Source organism: Capra hircus, chromosome 9 (assembly GCF_001704415.2).
Source record: "Capra hircus breed San Clemente chromosome 9, ASM170441v1, whole genome shotgun sequence".
NCBI classification, from domain to species: domain Eukaryota; kingdom Metazoa; phylum Chordata; class Mammalia; order Artiodactyla; family Bovidae; genus Capra; species Capra hircus.
The window spans coordinates 29,470,080-29,484,224 of record NC_030816.1 but is presented as its reverse complement, the minus strand read 5'-3'; the positions used below and the strand labels follow the sequence as shown (position 1 = coordinate 29,484,224).

The 14,145-nt window shown below is 36.0% G+C and overlaps 1 protein-coding gene across 1 annotated transcript in view; it reads right to left on the bottom strand.

Annotated features, from left to right (window-relative positions):
- SEC63 (SEC63 homolog, protein translocation regulator) overlaps positions 1 to 14,145 on the bottom strand; it is a 64,967-nt gene that overhangs the window by 34,347 nt on the left and 16,475 nt on the right. Inside the window, exons 3-5 of the mRNA XM_018053100.1 lie at positions 7,731 to 7,845; positions 6,166 to 6,278; positions 152 to 213 (exon numbers count right to left, since the gene is read on the bottom strand). Of these exons, the coding sequence (XP_017908589.1) occupies positions 152 to 213; positions 6,166 to 6,278; positions 7,731 to 7,845 (290 nt within the window). The remainder of the gene's footprint in view (positions 1 to 151; positions 214 to 6,165; positions 6,279 to 7,730; positions 7,846 to 14,145) is intronic.

The window sequence follows — 14,145 nt, the reverse complement described above, 5'->3', positions numbered from 1 at the left end:
GAAGCTCAATTTACATATCCGTTTAACTCTGTGCAGTTGTAATTTTTCTATTCACAAACTAAGAAAATCAAAACGTTCTTTTAAATCTAACATTTTCATAATATACACAATACCTTAACCCCAGTATTTTTTTAATCATCATTTACCACACCTTGAGGCCCATCTGGATTTCCAAATTCTTCCCAATTTTTCCTGGATTCTTCATCAGTTAAACTAGCATAAAAAGAACAAAGGTGCAAAATTAGAAAACCACATTTGAAAAATAAGGACTCAACTACACAAACTCCATTAACCAACCAACTCATTTCTTAAAAGAAATAATTTCAGAGAATCAAGAAAAACCCTCTGGAATCTGAAAAAAAAAAACAGGGACAAGTAAGGAAGGGATTCAGCATTAACAAAAAATGCTAATTAATTAGCCCAGATACAAATTCTTAGTTGGCCCAAGAGTTCTCAAGTTTAGCCAGTTCAAGACAGAAGATCAAACTTTAAAGGCTATTACATTTTCTAAGGAGGCAGGGGGAATTAGACGTGACTTTTTTCAATCTTATACACTCACTTATTTCCCAAAATTTTTTAATGGGCATGCTTTAATTTATTTTAATAATGATATATACCTATATTTTAAATATAAACTTAATACATGATTAATAATAATCCCTCCAAAACTTGCACCACATTCTCAAAGAAAAAAATGAACACCACCTATAAAACTCTACTGCTACGGTAAAGCTCATTTGCACTGTGCTGAGATCCCAATTTTCTCCTAAGACAACTTCCAGGAAGACTAGGCAAATACTTGCTAAAGCAACAGCTTCCTAACTCAGGCAATATGAGAGACAGTGACTTTTTTAAAATACGTAAACATAAATATAACCAATGACCTGGGCAATGGCTCAAGGCATGGGGTAAGAGTAGCTTTATTCCAGGTCCTGGCATAGACATTTAAAAAATAAAAAAATAAAAACATTAAAAGAACTCTTTCCTTCAGAAACCTTACAAAGTTGTTATGGAGACAAGGCAGTCAAAAACATACAAAAATGACCAATAACATAATAAGGAAGACATACCTGCAGACCTACTGGGCAATAGATTATGTTTATGTTCAAACCTAATTTTAGCCAAAGATGGAGAAGCTCTATACAGTCAGCAAATACAGACCGGAAGCTGACTGTGGCTCAGATCATGAACTCCTTATTGCAAAATTCAGACTTAAATTGAAGAATGTAGGGAAAACCACTAAACCATTCAGGTATAACCTAAATCAAATCCCTTACAATTATATACAGTGGAAGTGACAAATAGACTCAAGGGATTAGATCTGATAGAGTGCCTGAAGAACTATGGAGGTTCATGACATTGTCAAGGAGGCAGTGATCAAGACCATCCTCAAGAAAAAGAAATCCAAAAAGGCAAACAGTTTGTCTGAGGAGGCCTTACAAATAGCTGAAAAAAAGAAGAGAAGCTAAAGGCAAAGGAGAAAAGGAAAGATATACCCATCTGAATGAAGAATTCCAAAGCATAGTAAGGAGAGATAAGAAAAGCCTTCCTCAGTGATCAATGCAAAGAAATAGAGGAAAATAATAGAATGGGAAAAACTAGCGATCTCTTCAAGAAAATTAGAGATATCAAGGGAACATTTCATGCAAAGATGGACATAATAAAGGACAGAAATGGCATGGACCTAACAGAAGCAGAAGATATTAAGAAGAGGTGGCAAGAGTACACAGAAGAACTATATAGAAAAGATCTTCAGGACTCAGATAACCCCGACGGTGTGATCATTGACCTAAAGTCAGACGTCCTGGAATGCAAGGTCAAGTGAGCCTTAGGAAGCATCACTATGAACAAAGCTAGTGGAGGTGATGGAATTCCAGTTGAGCTATTTCAAATCCTAAAAGAGGATCCTGTCAAAGTGCTACACTCAATATGCCAGCTAATTTTAGAAAACTCAGCAGTGGCCACAGGACTGGAAAATGTCAGTTTTCATTCCAATCCCAAAGAAAGGCAATGCCAAATAATGTTCAAACGACTACACAATCGCACTCATCTCACATGCTAGCAAAGGAATGTTCAAAATTTTCCAAGCCAGGCTTCAACAGCATGTGAACCATGAACTTCCAGATGTTCAAGCTGGATTTAGAAAAGGCAGAGGAACCAGAGACAAAATTGCCAACATTTTGGATCATCGTGTTCCAGAAAAACAGCTACTTTTGCTGTATCGACTACGCCAAAGGCTTTGACTGTGTGGATCACAACAAACTGTGGAAAATTCTTAGAGATGGGAATACCAGACCACCTGATCTGTCTCCTGAGAAATCTGTATGCAGGACAAGAAGCAACAGTTAGAACCAGACATGGAACAACAGACTGGTTCTAAATTGGGAAAGGAGTACGTCAAGGCTGTATATTGTCACCCTGCTTATTTAACTTATATGCAGAGTACATCATGAGTAATGCCAGGCTAGATGAAGCACAAGCTGGAATCAAGATTGCTGGGAGAAATATCAATAACCTCAGATATGCAGATGACACCACCCTTATGGCAGAAACCAAAGAAGAATTAAAGAGCTTCTTGATGAAAGTGAAAGAGAGTGAAAAAGCTAGCTTAAAACTCAACATTCAGAAAACTAAGATCATGGAATCTGGTCCTATCACTCCATGGCAAATAGATGGGCAAACAATGGAAACAATGACAGACTTTATTTTGGGGGGCTCCAAAATCACTGCAGATTGTGACTGCAGCCATGAAATTAAAAGACACTTGTTCCTTGGAAGAAAAGCTATGCCAAACCTAGACAGCATATTAAAAAGCAGTGACATTATTTTACCAATGAAGGTCTGTCTAGTCAAAGCTATGGTTTTTCCAGTAGTCATGTATGGATGTGAGAGTTGGATTATAAAGAATGCTGAGCACCAAAGAATTGATGCTTTTAAACTGTGGTGTTGGAGAAGACTCTTGAGAGTCCCTTGGACTTCAAGGAGATCCAGCCAGTCAATCCTAAAGGAAATCAGTCCTGAATATTCACTGGAATACCTGAAGCTGAAGCTCCAATACTTTGGTCACCTGATGCAAAGAACCCACTCCTTGGAAAAGACCCTGACGCTGGGAAAGATTGCAGGCAGGAGGAGAAAAGAACGACACAGGATTAGATGGTTGGATGGCATCACTGACATGATGGACACAGGTTTGAGTAGGCTCTGGGAATTGGTAATGGACAGGGAAGCCTGACATGCTGCAGTCCATGGGGTCACAGGGAGTCAGACATGACTAAGCTGAACTGAATTTTAGCCATATTTTTATTTCCCAGAGCATATGTACCTAAGATACAATATATTTTCTATTTAATAAAGCTCCAAGTTGAGAGAAAGAATGCAGAAGTACCTTAATAAAATTGTAAAATTTTTCAATGATTTGAAAATATTTTTATACTTATCAATTTGGTCACTTATGAAAACGAGCACCTTGACATCTTTAGTCCTTATTCAACTGTAACTTCACTTATACTATTTGACCTAAGGCCACAGTAAAACACAAGAGCCAAGGAAAGGCATTATTAGACTGCAAGTTAATAAGGAGTGATGCTAGGATTCTTTTCTGCTAAGGAAGGGCTATTTCTCAAAAACGTTTGCCTTGGTTTCCCTGCATAATTGTCCACTTCAGCAAGAGCTTTAGCTATTGTTTCTTTAAATTTTTTGTCTCCTAATCAGATTCTTTTCCCCAAAATAATTATCTTGTTCCTTTCTGCCTTTCTAATGATGGCAGGAACATAAACTGTTCTGTTCTCTATTCAGTGCCCTCAGATTTGCAAAATAAAGCACAGCTCACATCAAAGAAGCATTTGATTTTTCAACCTGCACACACATCTGATTAAAATTTCATTAACTCATTCATTAAACCAATCTGTGTACAACTGTTGTGTAACCAGTCTGTATAGTCAAAGGAATTATCAATTTTTTAAAAAGTCAGTTTAAGAAAGCAACTGATTTTTTGCTACTTATTAGTGCTTCAGTATAATACCACTTCTAAGACTTAAAGAACTTAGAAGCTGTGTGATTTCAGTATAATTTATATATAAAAAGCTCACACAACACCACTGGTACTAACATAATTTTTTTTTTTTAATTCAAAGAGAGTCAAGTTTCCTAAACATATTCCTTGACTTTGAGGGTGGGAGGTTGTATCATAAACCCTATTAGGAATCTAAATCTAATGACATCTATGCCCCTCTTGTCCTGGAAAAAAAATGCACATTTACAAATATACATAAATTCTGTATACTGTTTCAGCGACCTCAGATTATAAATCCTAATCCAGAGAATGCCTTCACTAAATTATATATGAGTGGCCTGAGTTGGCTATACACAGCTAAGTTATGTATTCATATCTAGGAATACATGCAAACATAGGTTGTAAAAATTAAAATAGTTTTAAGGATGTTTATTCATGATGCCCATGTGTTAAAAAATAGTTTAAACACAGGTTCTACACCCAAAAGCAAAATCCCAACTATATCCAGAAAAATGAATCAGAGAATTCATAAATTGGCCTAACTCCTCAAAAATAACCAAACCTCCTTTCCTTTAAGTAACAATTTGGCCTGAAGAAATAGGAATGACCCACTTATTTATTATAATGAGCAAATAAGGGAAGAGAAACTAGCTTAAATAACCAAGGCAAATTCTGAAAAACTTTGTAGATCAAAGTCTGTAACCGCATTCTACAAGTTGCTTGAAATACATATCTTAGGCTACTAGAGTTATACATAAGACAGCAGCTTCAATTCAATGACTCAAACCTATTACATACATATTCAGTAAAATGCACCCTTTTAACTAATCTAATTATACTTGTATAAGTTACAATAACTCAACAGTTCGGGGTCCTATAATCATATTACTTCTTCATCTGCCTGATAGACCATCAACTATTTTAGACCCTTTACATACAAAACACTCTACATCATGATCATGTAACTGAGTTAAAACCAAAGGCCATATATTATTCTTCAGTACTTTTTAGAATAGTGACCATACATAATAAAGCCAGATTTCCAGTAACCTGAGAGCAAAATCATGACCTTGAAAATGTGACAATACCTGAAAACTAAGGGGGGGGGAAATAACTGTACCAAAAACACTAAAATTAAAAATACTAATTAATCTTGGCTATCTGACCTCTGGAAATCTTCAGTTCTTAAATTACCTGAAGACAGCAACTAAGGCATTGTAATACTTGTGCAACAAGGGTAAATGTGTGAAGGAGACACTCAAAAAAGGGGGAAAGAACACACCAACTGAAAGACAGCAATCTGGAGAACATCTGCTGTATAGAAAAGAAAATGTAGAGCACACTTCAGAAGCTCCTGCAAGTACTGCTTTATTACAGAAGCATATTCACACAGAAAACATCCAAAGGATGGGAGTTGGGGAGGAGGGTGTAGGCAGAAAGGAGACACAGTCAATATACTTCTATTAGGCACAAAAATGCATAAGACAGTATTTACCAAACTTTCATCATTCATATTCCACTTTCACAGCCTGCTATTATATCTGCATATTCTATTACTTATATTTTTTAAGTTAGCTTACACAAATGTACATTACTGAGTTTTCCTCAAAAAACAGATAACATCTTGTCTGTAGTTTACTCTTTAATTCAACATAAAGGTTGTGTGGGATATACCTATCCTGAAGAATCCAGCTACCTTTTTATCTCCTGCAATATTAACACCCAAGAAATAATTAAATTTTATATCCTCTATCCTGTTTTCCAAAAATTAAACTCATCTTTTAAGTAGTTTAAATGAAACAAGCTATAATGCTTGTATGCTTGTCTCATTTAAAAGAACTAGATCTAGCCTAATAAAAAGCCTAGAAATGAAAGCAAAGTGTTAGTATATCCTCTTCTAATCAGTATGCTTTGAAAATACCTCAATTAACATATCACTTACTACTTAATCAACTCACATGGCAAAAGCACTACTGTGAGTTACTTAAAATTAAGGTTTAGCTAAATTACCCCTGCAGGGTTATCAGAAGTTCCATAGAAGACTCAACATATGAGGTCAACACTTGAAAAAAGTATATGACAATTATTTCACTGATTACTATTTTATTCCAATAGAAAACTTAAAAATGTATAATGAGTCCTAAAATACTTACGCTGCATAAGCTTTTGCTATTCTCATGAACATAACTTCATCACCTCCTTTATCTGGATGATATTTAAGAGACAGCAAACGATACTGTTTCTTAATCTCTGCTACAGTTGCCCCCTAAAAGAAAAGGCTTTCTTTTAGTAAAAATAAGCAGACTACTGTAAAACATAATCCATCCCATTCTGAACTTAAAATATTGAACTACTCATAGTTTCAGAAAATGAAGTTTTTATCTTATGTATCTTGTCCTATAAATTTCACTTACATATTTTTAAGTAAAAATATTTATGCTGTCCAATATATTTTATTTTACTGAATATCTAACTATATGCCATGCACATAGATGATTTGAGATTGATAATATGTGAATGCCATTTAAATAAAATAAAATGACAGAGAATTTTAAATATCAAAGAATGATCAAGTTAATTAATTCTGACTGAAAAAAAAACTCAAATCAAAGGTTAACCTCTTTTCTAAGAAATAATCTGAAGACTATCTGGTTCCATCTGTTTCACAACATTTTAATATTAAGTAACTTAGTAAGTTTACCATAGTTGTTTCCTAATTAGATTCAATTTCTATTCATCAATTTTTCAAATTGATTTTTTTATGGCATTAAATTGTCCCCAAACCTTTAAAACTTAGAATATCTCTCTTGATGACCATGATCATTACAGTAAGAAAATTCAGATGGTATGCAAATTTTCTTCTACAAAGCAGAAAACCAGAAGATAAATACACTCCTTACTTGCATTATGTGAATCTCTGGATCAAGCCATCTACTGAGCAGAGACAAGAAATAAAAGAAAGCAGGATCGGGGAGAAATGGAAAGAGCACTAGGTTCAGCTTGTTTACTAGGAAGTTATGGGACCCCAGACAAAACACAGATTTTCCGGGCCTCATTTCCTCCATCAGAAGAAAATGCTAGATCATCTCTAGCATACAATTCAGTTCTAACTTGCCACAGATAAATTTAAAAGGATAATTTTCTACTTAGACCCATCAATCAAGTTCAATTAAGAAAGTCACCTAACACACAACACTGTAAAGCAACTATACTCCAATAAAAATTAATTTTTAAAAAACGTTAAGAAAAAAAAAAAAAGAAAGTCACCTAACATATACATTCCAGGTTAATCTGAATTTCTATGATAAAGCTACCAGTTCTTTACTAGACATAAAGACTTAACATAGTGCCTTAGTGTCAACTAAAACAGGGTCCTATCCAACTAACATAAATAAACCTCCTGGTTCAAACTTTGCATTAAACCAATCTTAGAAATGTCTTTTAAAAATATACTAACTTCTCATCTCCAAATATTTTTACATTTTAGCAGTTATAAACCAACTCTTAATAGGATGGTAATTGACCTCTGTAGCTTCAAATATATATATATATATATATATATATATATATGCATCAGAATAAAAATAGATTAGGTATCTTTTTTAACTGATCAGTGTCTGATTTCTTTAGGCACAACTCAATTTCTTTTATGCTGTGGGCCTACAGTATTTTCAAGGGATCATTAAACTAATGTACATTATATAAAAATACTACTTACGGGATCTAAATTTAATACTTCATAAGGATTGTATTCTTGATATTCTCGGTCTGTTTTGGAAACTTTGTATGCAAGGAATAAGAACAATGCCCATCCTGCAAGAAGAACTATTTTCCTGTTGAGAAAAAAGATAAGTGAAATATAAGTAAATACAACTCTTTGGGTTTCCTTTAGATTCTAAAGACATTTTGGCAAGACCAAGGCATAGAATAATCTAAAGTAGTCTCACTGACTTAAATTAGTGCTACTGACTTAAATTCTGTAATCACTGGGTTGTAAGATACAATAATGACAGTGTCTTTATGGCCCCTTTGAATTCTCTAGAATCTAACACTGCCTGGCATGTAATATTCTCTCAGTTCCTATTTGCAGAATTTTAAGTAAGAAGTTAATTCAACTCTCATTTACTGGACGCATTAAATTAGATCAAATATATTAATACTTACTATTCAGTTAACCATTTAATGTAAAAAAGAATCGCTCTTGACCTCACAATTACACTTTTAGTAAGGTAAACTACAAAAAATAATTAGTCAATTGTGCAAAGATAAGTAGCCTTAAGTAGTCTTGTTTACCATAACAGTAAAAAGTTGGAAACAAACTTAATGTTCATTTATTGGGAAGTAATTAAATCATTCATAGGAGACTAATTAAATAAACCAAGATAAAGCCACAAAATGGAACATTTTTAGCTAACAAATACAGAGACATGTGGGCGTCCCAGATAGTTCAATGTGTAAAGAATTCGCCTGCAATTCAGAAGACACTGGAGACTCAGGTTCCATCCCTGGGTTGGGAAGATCCCCTGGAGGAGGAAATGGCAAGCCACTCCAGTATTCTTGCCTGAAAAATCCCATGGGCAGAAGAGCCTGGCAGGCTACAGTCAAAAGGGTCACAAAGAGTCAGATGCAACTGAACACGACAGAAAGATGCACACTACAGGTTAAAAAAAAAGACATAAGAGAACATATAGGTTTGGGGGGGAAATAATTTCTACTTCAGTATGTTCTATTTAATAAAAATATTTTTTAATTGATATTACCAGTGTTGGAGAAGCTAAGGAAAAAAGGAACTCTCATACAACGTACACTCTGACAGAATATCTGGCAATAAGGTTATCAAAAGCCCTAAAGAACTATATACCTTTTAAACGATCAATCTACTCCACTTCAAGAAATTAAGAAGTAAATAAACTAAAACTAAGTTTACAAAGTATAAGGGTGGTAACACATATAATTAATACCTGGAAACACATATAAATGTCCATCAGTAGAGTACTGAACAGATCAGTAGAGAAATGCTATCTAGACACTAAAAATACTTGCTGTGGAAGATTCTCTACTTTACAGTGTTAAAATAGAAAAACAGATTTCAAAGCTGTATGTACAATGTGATCCTATTTTTTGTAAATAAAGAAAGTTTATTATAAATAAAAATACAGAAGGTAAATCATCTTAATGGTGTTTATCTTTAAGTGATGAAATGGAATAATTTTTATTTTTTATACGTTTTGTATCACAATCTGTTATATTAGATAGGAACTGTTAAACAAAGACATAAATGAATCATAGGAATCCTAATCAAACAAACCGAAGTGATCTGTTTTCAAACACAAAAAGAAAACATTTCATGCATTTAAGCTCCCTTGATAGAAACATAGCTTAAAACGTGTTTATTTGGATTGAGTTTCTTGGGCCCAGTTCCAACCTACCTCTTTCCTTTTATCATCCTAGTTTTTCAAACAAAATAAATCGCCACCTCCCAAAGCTCCCTAAGTCTTTGCACCATCATGCTTTTGCTCTCCTGGGTCTTTCTACCTAGAATTCCCATTCTTCATTTCTGCATATCCAAACTGTATTCATCCTTCAAGACTTAACTCAAATTATCTACCCAATCCATAACCGCTGTCAAGATGATCTACAGGAAGATCATGATTACAGTCACAAAGAAACATAAACCATGACCCTCTTCCTCTGGCTCACTGCAAACTCCTTGAGCATGTGGCCAAGATTTTATACTCAGTTCTGACTAACCTCAGAGTAACAAACACAGATGGCACTCAGACGCAAATTTCGTTCTACCTGGCCAAATCAGTATTCTAAACCTTATTAAAAGGCATAATACTGGAAGCTGCTTTCCACAGGCCCAAAGACAAAGAATACCTAGAATACTTCCAGTTTTACCTTCCTATCCAGTGATAGGCTCTGGAACAAAACTACCTTAAGTCAAATCCCAGTTTTACCCCTTATTACCTAAGAGATCTTGGCAAGTTGTTTAGCTCAGTTTCCAATTTCTAGAGTGGGTCTGAGAATTAAATAAGATTAGGTATGTAAAGAAGAAAGGGAAAGACACACCCAATTGAATGCAGAGTTCCAGAGAATAGCAAGAAGAGATAAGAAAGCCTTCTTAAGTGAACAATGCAAAAAATAGAGGAAAACAATAGAATGGGAAAGACTAAAAATTTCTTCAAGAAAATTGGAGATACCAAAGGAACATTTCATGCAAAGATGAGCACAATAAAAGACAGAAACAGCAAGGACCTAATAGAAGCAGAAGAGGTGGCAAGAAGTTTTGCACACAGAACTGTACAAAAAAGGTCTTAATGACCTGGATAACCATGATGATGTGGTCACTCACCTAGAGCCAGACATCGTGGAGTGTGAAGTCAAGTGGGCCTTAGGAAGCATTACTACAAACAAAGCTAGTGGAGGTGATGGAATTCCAGCTGAGCTTTTTAACATACTAAAAGATGATGCTGTTAAAGTGCCACACTCAATATGTCAGCAGATTTGGAAAACTCAACAAAGGCCACAGGACTGGAAAAGGTCAATTTTCATTTCAATCTCAAAGACAGACAATGCCAAAGATTGTTCAAACTACCGCACAACTGTGCTCCGTTCACATGCTAGCAAGGTAATACTCAAAATCCTTCAAGCTAGGCTTCAATAGTATGTGAACCAAGAACTTCCAGATGTACAAGCCAGATTTAGAAAAGGCAGAGGAACCAGAGATCAAACTGCCAACTTTTGCTGGATCATAGAGAAAGCAAGAGAATTCCAGAAAAACACCTGCTTACACTTCACTGACTAAGCTAAAAGCCTTCGACTGTCTGGATCACAACAAACTGTGGAAAATTCTTAAAGAGATGGGAATACTAGACCACCTTACTAGCCTCCTGAGAAACCTAGATACAGGCCAAGAAGCAACAGAACCAAACATGGAACAACAGACTGGTTCAAAATTGGAGTATGTCAAAAAAGGAGTATGTCATGTCTGTATATTGTCACCCTCCTTATTTAACTTATATGCAGAGTACATCATATGAAATGCCAGACTGGATGAAGCACAAGTTGGAATCAAGATAGCCAGGAGAAATATCAACAACCTCAGATATGCAGATACCACTCTAATGTCAGGAAGCGAAGAGGAATTAAAAAGCCTCTTGATGAAGGTGAAAGAGGAAAGGTGAAAATACTGGCTTAAAATTCAACATTCAAACAACTAACATCATGGCATCTGGTTCCATCACTTTAATAGAGAGGGGGAAAGTGGAAACAGTAGCATATTTTATTTTCTTGGGCTCCAAAATCACTGCAGACAGCAACTGCAGCCATGAAATTAAAAGACGCTTGCTCCTTGGAAGGAAAGCTATCACAAACCTAGACAGCATATTAAACAGCAGAGACATCATTTTTCTGACAAAGGTCTGTATAGTCAAGGCTATGGTTTTTCCAGTAGTCATGTATGAATATGAAAGTTGGACGATAAAGAAGGCTGAGTGCTGCAGAACTGATGCTTTCAAATTGTGGTGCTGGAGAAGACTCTTGAGCGTCCTTTGGACAGCAAGGAGATCAAACCAGTCAATCCTAAAGGAAATCAACCCTGAATCAGAAGGACTGCTGCTGAAGCTGAAGTTTCAATACTTTGGCTACCTGATTCAAAGAGCCGATTCACTGGAAAAGACCCTGTTGCTGGAAAAGATTGAGGGCAGGAGGAGAAGGGGGCAACAGAGAATGAGATGGTTGGATGGCATCACTGACTCAATGGACATGAGTTTGAGCAAAATCCAGGAGATAATGAAGGACAGGGAAGCCTGGCGTGCTGCAGTCGGTGGGGTTGCAAAGAGCCGGACCTGACTTAGGAACAACAACAAAGGTATGTAAAGCATCTAAAAGGCGCTTCACAGTTGATAAACAAACAATTCATGGCAGCTCTTGGCTGTTACCCCTAACTTTTGCCCATGTCTCAGCTCTCAACTAGGACCCCTCACTTACTCAAGAATGCCTTCACTGTCTCAAGCCAGTTAAGAGCCCTCCCTCTGTTCTTTCATGGCACCCCAACCCTCCTTTACAACCCTTACTAAACTCTATTATCATTTGTTTTCTCGCCAGTATTTTGTTACTCACAGTGTATCAGCACCTAGCATAATATTTGACACATACACAGCACACATACACAGTAACTACTTATTGACTGAATAATGAAAATAATTTAAAATAGGAACTTGTGACTCAAAGCCAAAGTTTGCTAATACCCTCAATATGCTAAATAACATTTTAAATTATATTTTATTTCCATACAAACTTAGTAACTCCACATCTTGTTTTGCCAACTTTCCCGAAAGGCTACAAAGCTCAAAAAACAAAGATAAAAGAGAAACTGAAAACCACTGAAGTAAAATTTTTAAAGCAAACAAGGTTAGAAGAGAAAGGGAACAGAGCACCTAAAATACACTACACCCCATGTTAGACTGCTCTAGGTGCAGCATCTGGCCCTCTGAGCCAAAGGATAAAGGGACGAGCAGAGGTTGATGAGAGAATTCCTGAACTGATGAAAACTACCACAACCAATAAAAACCATCCTCTGATTTCCTGAGAGCCAGACCAAAGGAAGAAACATAACAGATTACATCATGCTCTGGGTCCAGTTTTTTAAAAGCATGTTTGGTTTCCCTGAAAAGACAAGCATTTTCCCTACATGTGGCTTAAATAATTAGTGTCCTGTGTTTTTTCTCTAAGCATACCTTAAAAGTCATTTTGGAAGCAACTTCCAGAAATTAAAGTAATAGATAATGACTGCTTAATTTTGAAAGAAGGCTTCAGGGTTAAGTAGCAAAAAAGTTTTGATGGCTCCTGACCTTATTTGTATTTTTACCAGTATTATTTAATTCTTACTTAAACATCCAATAATCTGAAAGTCAATTTAAGTAAATCTCTTTACTAATTACTGAAGAGAACATCACAAAGTTAGGGTTTTTTCCCTTGAAATTGAGGTTCAGACAGTCACAATGTGTTGACCAAAGTCCAAAAGAGAAGAAACTGGAAAGCCAAATATATCTGCCTTGCTGCCTCTTAAGTTTAATTTAAAAAGAGAAGCAATAGCAAGGAATACATAGCAAACATGAAACTACTCTGGTAAACACTAATTTTGCCTTTTAGTTTCACACCATTAAAGCTAAGATTCCCCTCCCTCTACAAAGGAACTAAACCAGGCAAAGGAAAATCTTGCAAAGAAAACTATTTAAGTCTCCTTAAGTAATACACATATGTTGAAAACTATTATCACTTAAACCAAGATTTAAAAATAACTGGTTCTACTTTTACTAATTTCCTCTGCCAGGTCTTGCCCTCCTATCTACCAGATAAATATATGTAGGTAATTCACAGGGTATAGTCCTTCAGACAGAGAAGGCAATGGTACCCGACTCCAGTACTCTTGCCTGGAAAATCCCATGGATGGAAGAGCCTGGTAGGCTGCAGTCCATGGGGTCGCTGAGTCGGACACGACTGAACGACTTCACTTTCACTTTTCACTTTCATGCATTGAAGAAGTTGAAATGGCAGCCCACTCCAGTGTTCTTGCCTGGAGAATCCCAGGGACGGGGGAGCCTGGCGGGCTGCCGTCTATGGGGTCACACAGAGTCGGACACGACTGAAGTGACTTAGCAGCAGCAGTAGTCCTTCACTAATGGCAGCTCTTTCACTTCCCCTCAGTTTCATGTTACCTCTAAACTGATGACTTAGGGTGAAGATCCAAAGCCTAGGTGCTAACCAACAAAGCCTTGAAAAATCAAAGACATCTACTCTGATTAAACATGCTAATGGCCTATTTAAGTAGATGGCCTTGCAAAAATAAAGGGTAACCAGATCCTCACTCTACCACTGGTCAAGTTTCCTTATCTTCTTAGTCTCAGTTTCCTCATTCGAGAAAAAGCAAAAACATCTACCTAAAACTTAATATAAAACTAACGAGTAACATACAAAATCCTAGTACAGCACCTGGCACATAGTATGCATCAACAAACTTCAATCACTCTGAAATGCAAACTTGACTATGTCACCTCCATGCTTTTGATAACCTTTTAAAGATTCCTCCATAGTCTTTGAGACAAACTTCAAATCCTGACACAAGATAT